Source organism: Phyllostomus hastatus, unplaced genomic scaffold (assembly GCF_019186645.2).
Source record: "Phyllostomus hastatus isolate PE091 unplaced genomic scaffold, TTU_PhHast_1.1 phas_scaffold_442, whole genome shotgun sequence".
In the NCBI taxonomy this organism is placed as follows: Eukaryota; Metazoa; Chordata; class Mammalia; order Chiroptera; family Phyllostomidae; genus Phyllostomus; species Phyllostomus hastatus.
The window spans coordinates 6,564,559-6,576,094 of record NW_025334030.1 but is presented as its reverse complement, the minus strand read 5'-3'; the positions used below and the strand labels follow the sequence as shown (position 1 = coordinate 6,576,094).

At 61.6% G+C, this 11,536-nt stretch overlaps 1 protein-coding gene across 4 annotated transcripts; it reads left to right on the top strand.

The window, feature by feature from the left end:
• The first annotated feature begins 2,397 nt into the window (after nucleotides 1-2,397).
• Nucleotides 2,398-11,162, top strand: BAIAP3 (BAI1 associated protein 3). 4 transcript variants are annotated; one of them, XM_045820777.1, is made up of 33 exons: nucleotides 2,398-2,528; nucleotides 2,732-2,819; nucleotides 3,002-3,081; nucleotides 3,480-3,519; nucleotides 3,881-3,940; nucleotides 4,078-4,144; nucleotides 4,258-4,453; nucleotides 4,743-4,787; nucleotides 4,885-4,962; nucleotides 5,045-5,147; nucleotides 5,461-5,568; nucleotides 5,658-5,753; nucleotides 5,875-5,978; nucleotides 6,141-6,261; nucleotides 6,728-6,852; nucleotides 6,931-7,021; nucleotides 7,166-7,222; nucleotides 7,311-7,408; nucleotides 7,504-7,555; nucleotides 7,647-7,777; nucleotides 8,092-8,215; nucleotides 8,294-8,437; nucleotides 8,527-8,619; nucleotides 8,723-8,914; nucleotides 8,998-9,066; nucleotides 9,159-9,238; nucleotides 9,304-9,412; nucleotides 9,782-9,853; nucleotides 9,955-10,035; nucleotides 10,116-10,236; nucleotides 10,313-10,436; nucleotides 10,513-10,718; nucleotides 10,796-11,162. In XM_045820777.1, the coding sequence occupies exons 1-33, from the start codon at nucleotides 2,398-2,400 to the stop codon at nucleotides 10,897-10,899; spliced, it is 3,390 nt and encodes a 1,129-aa protein (XP_045676733.1). In that variant the 3' UTR covers nucleotides 10,900-11,162. The 4 variants fall into 4 exon arrangements, with proteins under 4 accessions (XP_045676733.1, XP_045676734.1, XP_045676732.1 ...); XM_045820778.1 differs by having other exon boundaries at nucleotides 3,002-3,082; nucleotides 3,496-3,519; XM_045820776.1 differs by having other exon boundaries at nucleotides 3,002-3,082; nucleotides 3,412-3,519.
• The last annotated feature ends 374 nt before the right edge of the window (nucleotides 11,163-11,536 follow it).

The following is an 11,536-nucleotide window of genomic DNA, read 5'->3' as shown; positions in this document are numbered from 1 at the left end:
CAGTTTCCTCATCCCAATGAGGGGAACAGAGCACCACCCCTCTCCAGGGCTGAGCATTATCCAGTGAGCTGTTCAGTGGAAAATGCAGGGAGGCTGCTGCACCCCCATCTTGCACATTTTGTTCTCCGTCCCTGCAGCTCAGGTCACTGGGCTCCTGCATCACGTTTGTCTCTGAGATGTGGAGCCCCTGTAGCCCCTGTCACATGCAGACACAGCCACTGGCGGTTGCCCTGGCAACAGCTCAAGCAGTGGCTGCTCTCCCGGCTTCGGGGGCTGCTGTGGGAGCAGCTCCTTCCACTCAGCTAGAGAGAGGGAAGGGGCCTGTGAGGCCCAGCCCCTGGGGACCTCACAGTTGGCTGTCAGGGCCACAGCTTCTGGCAGCGTGTGCCCAAGCTGCGGAGCCCCCATCTTTGGGGCAAGGCTCCCAGCGGCAGGCACTGATAGGTTTGAAAGACGTGGGGCCGCATTTCTGGTAATTATAGGGAGACAAGCTGCTTGCCTCTCCTGTCTAGAGGTGGAGGGCCTGAGCTGGTGGGGGTATAAACTGAGAACAGCAGCCCTGGACCACCAGGAGACAAACGGACAGACACAGCTGAATCGGGGACCTGGCTTGGTCAACCAAGTCAATTTAGGCCCCACCCGGTGCTACATGTGCACTGGCCCCAGCTCTCTCAGCAGCACTTAAGAGTCCAAGGAACAGGCAGGAGATGCTTGAGAGACTGCACATATGTGGGCATGATTCCTGAGCAGTAGCCCCACCCAGGGACGATGGCCTGGGCATACAGGGCAGAAGCGGTCTCACCTGGCACTCCTGCCACTAACTGCCCATGAAGCCTGGACTAGTAGATCCATCTGGCTGAGTCCCCATTTCTTATTTTGCCGAGTAAAAATAGCAGCAGGCCCTGCCCAGGCAGATATGCCTGGCCTGGAGGCCCCCTCAATCCATGGACAAGTTCCCATCAACAAGGAAGGGGGGCCCGGGCGGCCAGTCCAGGGGCCCCGTCCTGCTCCAAGGGCAGCAAGCTGTGTTCTGTGCACCAGAGGCCAGCAAGCCTGGGCAGAGAGCCGAGGGGTGTGCACCGAGCAAGCAGAGGTGGCCTGGCGGAGGGTCCGCACTTTTCCATGATAGTTTTCAGGGGGAGCAAGGGGAATACCCTGGAGTGTGAGGGGGGCACAGGGTCAGCTGGTGCATGACCAGGGAGAGGCAATGTCTGGCTGGATAGTGCAGTGGAAGGGGTGGTCATGAAGGACCGGGGCTGGCAGCGACCTAGCTCTCATCCCACCCTTCCTCCTGAGGTCTGCAGAGAACAGTGAGCTTCCTGGAGGAGACGTGCAGGTGTCATCTCAAGCCAGGCCTACTCCCCGGCCGCAGGCAGGCTGGGCAGGAGAGCCTAGTGCCGGCAAGGAGTGGAGCAGTGAGGCTTCTCAGAGGAAGCCTGGCCCTGTTGCCTAGACAAAAGGTGTCCCTGTCACACAGAGGTGCCTGCTGCTGGGGTCACTGTCTCCAGACCCTCCCAGGGCTGCAGACTTGTCCAGTCCAAGCCCTGTCCCCCACACAGATTCTGGCACACAGAGCAGAATGACCAAAACTGAATTGGCTTGAGAGGGCATGGGCAGGGGCCGTGGGGCCCGGGCTCCATTCCTGTCTTGGTAGGGGGCCCTTCCTGGGCTAGCTGTGGCACCTGGGCTGCTCCACGGCATGGCGTCTCAGTTGCCATTTCAACATGGGGCACTTGGAGCAAGACAGCACAGGGAGAAGGGTCTGTGGCCCCATACCCCGCACCTTCCAGAAGGAGCAGGACCTGCCCCACGCTCTCGTTCCCAAAAATTGCAGGGAACAGGGTCTGCTTTGGGCAGCAGTCCAAGTGGTAAGGATGGGGCGCTGGCCCTGCTGTGCTTGGTGGGTGAAAACCCCGGGACCCCTCCTGTGCATCCTGGCCACACAGGAACGGGGGCACAGGCTTTGCAGGGCACCTCACCATTTCTTACAGCTTTGTCCCGTCCCCAGGGCCACCCTGCAGGGGCTTCCCATTTTGCAGATTGGGATACCGTCAAGTGAAGAGGACAGCAGCCTTCTGCCCAGGCTGATGACTTAGGTAGAACAGGTGACTTGACAGGAGTCCTGGTGGCCCCCTGGGCACCTACAGAGTCCAGAGTCAGGGGTGGGCTCCGGGGCCTCTGGTGGCCATGGCGGTGCCAGCCGTTGCTCTCGAAGGGGGGCCCCCTCCTCCTGCAGCAGGCTCTGCCTAGGTTCGTGGCTGCTGATGGTTTACAGATCACTCAGTAGTTGCTCATTGCGGCATGTAACACGCACATTGGGGACTGAGTTGCAATGCTGAACTAATGAAGAAGCAGACGACTGGAAGCCACGCCATCTCTGCCCACAGGTCAGCCACCATGTCCACCTTGATGGAGATCAAGAGCAGTGTGCTCAGGCAGGTGCAGGTCTGCCCGTCCTTCCGCCGCAGGACTGAGGGGGAACCGGGGAGCACCAGCACTGATCCGCAGGAGCCCGCCACGGGGGCCTGGTGGGTGCCCCATGGCCCAAAGGGAGCCTAGGAGGGTCTGGACCCACGGCTGTGGAGTGCCCTGTGGACATCACACTGTGCCCTGAGGCATGCCTTGGGTCACGGGGGCAGGTGGATGGATGGTCTTGAGCTGGGGCGCATGTGCTGTGAGCCCTGAGCTTTGGGGAGGGTCTGCTGACCCCGAGCCCGGCCTTTCTCGGCAGGAAACCAGGGGATGGTGTGGAGTTCTTCACCCAGATGCGCCTCATCCTGAAGAAGGGGGAAGGCAGACGGGGCCTGCCATGCCCTGAGGTGAGGTCAGGGCTCAGGCACTGCTGTTTGTAACGTGGGGCGCCCTATGCCAGGCCTCCTCACATGCCCCCTCTGCATCCAGCCTCCACCCCCGCCACTCACTCCCTCTCTGGGCCACCCCCATCCAGCCGGCCACAGGATCCTCACCTTCGGAGACCCTCACCCAAGTTCTCCCCTCTTAGGTCCTGCTGCGCAGCAGCTCACCAGCTCCCTCTGAGCCCATGGACCCCAACCGCGGCCTGAGAGCGCTGACCCAGGAAGAGGTAAGATAGACAGGGCTCTGACCCTAGGCTGGGGCTGCGAGCACCTACTGTGTGCCAGGTTCAGAGTCCGGGAATTGGCAGACAGCAAAGGTGGCTGGGGGGGTGGCCGGCTCCCCATGGAAGCAGCAGGGAGCCAAGGTGAGGGATGCGTAGGGGCCCCCAGTGGGGGGTTGTGCAGGTGCAAAGGCGCTGAGGCAGGGAGCGGGCTCTGCCAGTGCCAGGGGCTGCTGAGGGCTGAGGCCTGGACTTGGGGTGGGCCACAGGAACCTGAGGGGAGACAACGGTGTGGTGGCAAGGGACTCAGGGCGTGCTTCCCACACCACCCACAGGTAGAGATGCTCTACGAAGAAGCCTTGTACACCGTCCTTTACCGTGCGGGGACCATGGGCCCTGACCTGGTGGACAACCAGGAGGCCCTGCTGAGCTACCTACAGCAGGTGAGCCCAATCGGCCCTGCTCACTGTGCTCTGAGAAGGACCACTGCCCACCCCTAACTCCCTCCCCCACCTGCTGACCTCACTGTCACCTGAACAACATACACAGATGTACCCCACGCATACAACACATACACATGTGTCTAGTCTGGCAGGCCCACCCAGAAGGATGGACAGACACACAGCACACAGAAGGGGAGAAGGAGGGGTAGACACATCTTGCAACTTCACCTGTGTGTGCTCCCCGACCCGTGACATTTGCAGTCAGGCATCCCTGGCTGGGGCCATGCCTGAGGTCCCCAGGGTGGTGACCAGCCTCACCTTGGAGGCCCCCTGGGCCCTCACACCTGCCCGCCCTCTCCAGGTGTTCGGCACCAGCCCCGAGCAGCATGCAGAGGCCATTGAGTGTGTGAAGAAAGCCAAGGTGAGGCTGCCACTTGCTTGTGCAGAGCTGACCAGCCACAGTGCCCATGTTCAGGGACTTGAGTGGGGGCACGGGAAAGGGCCCTGTTATGTTCACACTAAACTCCTAGAGGCCCCTCAGCACCTCTCTGCCCACAGGCCCCCACATATGCTCTGAAAGTGTCCGTCATGCGTGCCAAGAACCTGCTGGCCAAAGACCCCAATGGTGAGTGAGGACCAGCTGGGATGTTAGCCGCACCCAGACCTGGGGATCATGGACGGGAGGACTGAGGACTGAGTCCCCTGGAGTTGGGGACTGAGGCACTTGCTGTGTCCCAGGCTTCAGTGACCCATACTGCATGCTGGGCATCCTGCCAGCCTCAGGCACCCCACGGGAGCCAGGCCCACACAAGGAGCAGCGCTTCAGCTTCCGCAAGGGTGCCAAGCGTGGCAGTCCGCTGCCAGCTAAGTGCATCCAGGTCACCGAGGTCAAGAGCAGCACCCTGAACCCTGTCTGGAAGGAGCACTTCCTCTTGTAAGGCCCCTCGCCCAGCAGGATGGTCGGGCCGTGCCAGATCCAGTCCTGGGGTTGCATGCAGGCGCCTGTGACCGGAGGGCCACAGCTGTATGTGGTCTCAGTCAGTGCCTGCCCTAGAGCCCACTTCCCAGAGGAGAAAACTAAGGATCAGAGACAGGCATCACGCCCCCATGGCCACACAGCCTGTCATGGACCCCTCCTTGTGGCTCCTGGAATTGTCCCTGCCCCAGCTCTGGGCAGAGGATCACCTCAGACCCTCATGGGTACCTCTCCATTTTCCTCGTAGCGAGATTGAGGATGTCCACACAGACCAGCTGCATCTGGACATCTGGTAAAGGGGGTATGGGCGCCTCCGGTCTGAGGGTGGTGGGAGGCGACACATGGGTCCAGGCTGGGCTCCAGACAAGCCCGGTGCCCCCACCACCCAGGGACCATGACGATGACGTGTCCCTGGTGGAAGCATGCAGGAAGCTGAATGAAGTCATCGGCCTGAAGGGCATGAGCAGGTACAGCAGGTGGGACCCTGTGCCCCCCAGTGATGGTTGCTCCCGGGGGATCACAGGTGTGACACCCACCTGCTATGCCCAGGTACTTCAAGCAGATTGTCAAGTCAGCCCGAGCAAACGGGAGGGCTGGGCCCCCAGAGGACCACACTGACGACTTCCTGGGCTGCCTCAACATACCCATCTGGGTGAGTGGGCGCAGAGGCTTCACTCGCGGAACACTTGCTTGTGGGTGCCTCACCTTCCTGGGATACTGCCAGTGGCTGTGTCCTGTAATCCCCCCAAAGTCTACCATCCTTCATGAGCTGGGGGAGACCCTCGCTGAGAAGGGGAAGAACAGCCTCCTGGGGCCTCTCCATGCAGTACCCCTGAATGCTCACTCTGTGCTAGTTGCCCCAATTCAATGGAAAGCATGGAGGCCTCTGTTCTCCCCACAGTCCCACAGCGTCTGTGTGGGAGAAAATGAGATAGGAATCGCCATTCTGAACCCCATTCCCACAGGAGGTGCCAGTGGCTGGGGAGGACCGATGGTTCAAGCTGGAACCACGTTCCAGCGCCTCCCGTGTGCAGGGAGACTGCCAGCTGGTGCTCAAGCTGATCACCACGCAGGTGGGGAGCTGGGAGGGATTGTGGGGACCTCTGCCCTGCACCCCAGTCCCTGGCTCCGGGACTTGGTAAGGACAGGCTCTGCGTTCCAGAGGGACACGAGCATGAGCCAGCGTGGACGGTCGGGCTTCCTGTCCTACTTGCTGCTGCTCAGCCGTCTGCTGCAGTTCGAGCACCGACCTGACGAGGTAGAGGTGCCCTGGGGACCCTGGGGCAGCTGGGGGCGGCGTGGGGAGGGCCAGCGGTGGGGATCACGAGCAGGAGGGGTGGTTGTCTCCCACCACCACCCACACCCAGCCCCTCCCCCAGCCGAACTCGAGCAGCTGGAGAGGTGAGCTCAGCGGGCCTGCGGCTACCTTGTTGTGCCTGCACGGAGCGCAGAGCGACTTGTCTGTGCTGCAGCTGGCGGTGCTGTGAGTCCGCAGAACTGATGGCGAAGGGCGGGGCGGGGGCAGTTAGTGGGCGGGGCATAAGCAGGGGCATTCCCCGTTTGTGGGCGGGGCGCTTGGGGGTCTCCTGGGTTATGGGAGTTCCGTCCCAAGTCGCTGCCCTAGCTCTGGGCTGGGCCCCCACAGACACTGGCAGGTCAGCAGCCGCCACCATCAGACCTGTACCCTGGACTACGGCTATCTGCTGGGCCTTCTGGAGGACATGCAGGCGCACTGGGAGGAGGCGGCCTCGCTGCCTCAGGAGCAGGTGGGCTTCATTGTGTGACCTGAAAATGTTATTCCCGGAGGGTGTGCTGTGGGCCTGCTCAGGCTGGGGCAGATAGTGAGGGGCAGAGTCCTCTACTTGTTGGGTTCATGTCCCGCCAGGGCAGTAGGAGGTTGGAAACAAACAAACTGCATGATGTAGGAGAGAGCAAGGGGTAGACAATACTGACATTAGAGCTGGGAAAGAAGGTCATGCACTTCTGCTGGTAAACAACAGAGTGGGCACTGCAGAGACAGAACAGGGGGAACAGCAGGGGGAACAGCAGGTGGTGCAAAGGCTAGGCCATCTGTGCCACCAGGGGGCGCTATGGAGGTTGAGGTTGGAAAGGCCAGAAGGAAGAGGACTGTGGGGTTGGAAACTGCTCCTCAAGGCACAGCTTTGCTGACCTGCTGGCCCCGCCTGGTGGAGGAGGGCCTGAGGTCAACTATGAAGGGCCCTGTACCCGCAGGAGGAGAGCCTGGCTGACAGCTTCTCTGCCTTTTCTGAATTCGCGCTGCGCCTACTGCGCCAGCTCCGGGACTACTTCCCTGCCACCAATAGCACAGCCATACACCGCCTGGAGCTGCTGCTGAAGTGGGTACAGCCGCTGGCACAAGGTGGGGTAGGGGATCGGGTGGGGCAGCTAGCAGTCAGCTGTGGCTCCTCACCTAGGTGCCTGGACAAGCTGCAGCTCTTCCAGCCTTCCTTTGAAATCTGCCCCTTTGAGACCGAGCTGAACATGGACATCGCTGCTGCCCTGAAAGTGCGTCTGGCAGTCTGGGCTGGCCTAACTGCCCAGCCCCCGCCCCACCCACCAGCCCTGGCCGTGCTATAGTCCAGGCCCTGTGCCCTTCCTTGCCCTTCTTCCTTCCCACCTACCACATTGCCTTGGTGGTTTCCCTTGCAGAGAGGCAACCGTGAGTGGTATGACAGGCTCCTGAATGCTAAGAGTCCTCGAGAGCAGGTACAGCTCAGAGAGGATGTGGCTGTGAGGCGGGTATGGGTGGATGGGTGCAGGCCAAAAGATCGGTGTGAACAGTGCTTCCTTGCAGCCGGGGCTGCAGCGACTTGCTGGGCTGGTCGAGCTAGTTGACGCCATCTATGAGGACCTGCAGTCCTGCTACAGCATCTATGCCAGCCTCTTCCACAGGTGGCACTCAGAACTCTTCCTGCTGCCCCGGCACCCAGCCCCAAGGGCTGCCAGGGGACAGGGGTGAGCAGGTGTCTGAGATGTGTTCTTTGCAGCATCATCAAGATCGACTTCTTCACTCTCACCTTCCGGCAGCTTGAGCGGCTGGTGAGGCGGGGCTGGGGTGGGGAGGTTTCTCAGCTGGGAGGAGGCCTAGGTTTCCTTGTTGCTGGCAACCTGACTCCATCTTTCTGAGCAGGTAGCTGAGGAGGTGTGGGTACTGACAGAGGAGCTGAGCCTCAAAATGACCCTCGAGGTGGCCTCACAGCTCTTCGAGCTCTACCTGTCCCTGGCAGACATCCAGCGCTTTTGGAGCAGCATCCTGGGCAGGTGGGTGTCCTATCGCACCAACTTCCTCCTTCCTCCCCCACCTGTCCCCTGTCCCACCTGCACCCTCCCTGCAACTGTTCCCCTCCTTCCACCTGTCCCCCTGCCCAATCCACCTTATCTCCCCCTTCCCCTCCCTCACCTGTTGTCCTCCCCCACGTGTTTTCTAGCTTCCTCTAGGAAGGTTCTGGAACAAAAGCCCAAGAGCCTTGTGCTGGAGGCTCTCCTGGGTGCTCTTTAGGCTGGGGACCCTGGGCCATGCTATGCTAGCTCGGGCTGCCTCAGCTGGGCCTGCTTTGACTAGCTTCCTGCCACAGGGACAGCCGCTCCCTGGCCCTGGCCAGCATCCACGTCCCGTTCCTACCTGCTGTGAAGCTTTGGCTACAGGTGCTGAGGGACCAGGCCAAATGGAGGCTTCAGGGAGCTGTTGATGTTGACACAGTGAGTAAGCACCCAGTCCAAGGGGACTGGGACCTATCCCAGGTGCTGCCCAACCCAGGCCTCTTCTTGCCCTCCCAGCTGGAGCCTGTGGACAACTCCTCCAAGCACAGCAGCTCCGCAGCCACTGCAAGCCTCTGTTTCAGCCACATCCAGGAGCTGTGGGCCTACCTGGCATGGCCAGACCCTGCCCAGGCCCAGGTGTTGGGCACCCAGCTTAGCCAGGTGGGAACTACAGCCCGAGAATAGGTCAGGGCCCAGAGGGGCAGCAGGCCAGAGGAGATGGCCCACAGTAAGCCCCTGTGTCCTACCAGGACCTGTGTGAGGCTGCCGTCTTCTACACTGAGCTGCTGCGGAAGAAGGTGGACACTCAGCCCAGGGCCTCAGGAGAGGCAGTGAGTGAACCAGTGAGTGGTCTGGCAGGCAGGTGGCTGGGGGCAGGTGGCTAGGTGGGGCCACCACATGACCTCAGGAACACTGCCCTGCCCCACGTCTGGCACATCTCTCCAGCTCTGCGTGGTCCTCAACAATGTGGAGCTCCTGCGCAGGGCTGTTGGCCAGGCACTCCGAGGCCTGGCTTGGCCAGAGGGGGCCTCAGGGCTCCCTGGAGGGCTCCCACGCACCCTGCTCGGCTGCACACAGACCCTGGATGAGGACCTGCAGCGGGAGGCCTGCACTGTAACTGCGCACCTGACCTCCAAGGTGGGCAAGGAAGGTGGGGTAGGGACCCAACTCCCCGCTCCGCGCCACCACTGCCCTTAGTGCTGAGCACCACCCTCCCTCAGATGGTGGGCGACATCAGAAAGTATGTGCAGCACATCAGCCTCTCACCTGACTCCATCCAGAACGATGAGGTGAGTGCTTGTCCAGCTGAGGGATCAGCGTGGTGGGAAGTGTGTACGTGGTGGGACCAGGTACAGCCCGACCCTGAGGACCCTCCCCACAGGCTGTGGCCCCACTCATGAAATACCTGGATGAGAAGCTGGCCCTGCTGAAAGCCCTGCTGGTGAAGGAGAACCTGAACAGGTATGGCCTTGACCGGGTGGAGTAGGGCAGACTGGGGTCCAGTCACAGATTCTGTGTCCCTGCAGGGTGCTGGAGGCCCTCTGGGAGCTGCTCCTGCAGGCCATTCTGCAGGCGCTGGGCACCAACCTTGACATCTCTGCCGACTTCTGCAGTCGCTTCCACTTCACACTGGAGGTAGGACCTCGTGGAGGGCCCCTTCCCCTGCCGGGCTCAGGGGACAAGGCTGCTGCCCCCCCCACGCTGGGATGCCTGGTTTGCCCACTTTGGACAACCCCTCCCCTGGGAGTCCCAGGCCAGCATTTCCTCCCTGCCTGCACACTTGGGTCAGCACCTGGGCTACCTGTTAAGACAGCTGTCTGGCCTCAGGCATCAGTGTTTCCCCAAACTTCTTGGGGGCTTCTGCTGCTCCCCTCAGTGTGACAAGTGGCTCTTCCCTGGGCTCCCAAGATCCCAGTGCTACTCAGACTCAAGGCTCTACCTGTCTTGGTCCATTGCCACCAGCACACAACACAATCTGACACCTCTTCCTTCTGGCCGACCTAGGCCCTGGTTGCTTTCTTCCATGCGGATGGACAGGGTCTGCCCCTGGAGAACCTGAAGGACGGAAGCTACAAGGTGAGGCCTAGCCCTGGGCCGCTGCCCTGCAGCAGCCATGCCTTCAGGAGCCTGCGGGCTGGGGGAATTGGCGGCCACCTTCTTCCCTCCTCCCCCTGCAGAAGTTGGAGGAGGAGCTGCGTCTACACAAGTGCTCCACCCGCGAGTGCATCGAGCAGTATTACCTGGACAAACTCAAGCAGGTTTGCAGCCCAGGTGTGGGCACACTGCCTTGTCCCAGGGCCCTTGAGCTGGGCTCACTGGCTCAAGGGCCTTTTTGCAGAGGTCCCTGGGGCAGAACCGGTACGGGCGCCTGAGTGTTCGCTGCTACTATGAGGCGGCCGAGCAGCGGCTGGCGGTGGAGGTACTGCATGCTGCTGACCTGCTCCCCCTGGACACCAATGGTGAGGGACGGAGGCATGGGCAGGTGGGGTCAAGCCAGTGGGATGGTGGCAGTCTGCTCACATCCCTGCCCCACAGGCCTGAGCGACCCCTTCGTAATCGTGGAGCTGGGCCCGCCACATCTCTTCCCGCTAGTCCACAGCCAGAGGACCCAGGTCAAAAGCCGTACACTGCACCCGGTGTACGACGAACTCTTCTACTTGTGAGTGTTGCCCCCGCATGCCCAGCGCCCAGCCAAGCAGGGAACAGGGCTTTTGGTGATGGCCCTCTGCTTGCAGTTCTGTGCCAGCGGAGGCATGCCGCCGCCCTGGTGCCTGTGTGCTGTTCACGGTCATGGACCACGACTGGCTGTCCACCAACGACTTTGAAGGGGAGGCAGCCCTTGGCTTGGGCAGCATTGGCGGCATCGTGCGACCCCAAGTTGGGGGTAGCACGAGGGCTGGACAGCCCATCACCCTGCACCTGCGCCGGCCCAGAGCCCAGGGTGAGCAAGGGTCCGAGGGGGACGGTAGGTCTAAGGGCTGGCAGGGCCTGACGCTGCCCCTGCCCTCCTGCCTGCAGTGAGGTCCACACTGAGGATGCTGGAGGGCCGCACCAACAGGGAGGCACAGGAGTTTGTCAAGAGACTCCGGGAGCTGGAGAAATTCATGGAGGCAGACCCATGAACCCCCACACCTGCCAGCCCCAGAAACTCCCCGAGTCCCCATAGTGTCGTCTCAGCCTATGGTCAGCTTGCTACACCAGGACTTGTGGCATCCCCACCCCTGCTGTGTGGTATCCGTGCTGTGGCTGGGCCTTTGAGCTCCCGTCCACCCTGGTGTGTCCACGTGGTGTGTGCTATGAACCCCTTGTACCCAGCAAACACCCCGAACCCTGCATCTGGGCAGCCAGCTCAGCAGGGCCTGGACGCAGAGTGGAAGAGCCTGGCCGCCAGGTGAGTTTCCCCACCTGACTCCAGGGGGTTCCACAGCCCCAGGGCAGGCAGGCACTCATCTTAGAGCAGGGTTCTTAGTGGGGGCTTTGCCCCCCAGGGGACATTAAGCCATATCTGGAGACATATTTGGGGGTTGAAGGGGGTGCCCCTGGTACCAGTGGACAAAGTTCAGGGATGCTGCTTAATATCCTACAATAAGCCAGACAGGACCCTCTCCCCAACTAAGAATGGTCCACCCCCAATGTCACCAGTGCCATAGCAGAGCCATCTAGGGCAAGAGGAGCTCAACAGGCTGAGAGGCAGGAGGACCAGGGTTTGAGTCTGAACAACCCACACCGCAGAGAGCAGCAGCGCCCAGGGCTCCGGGC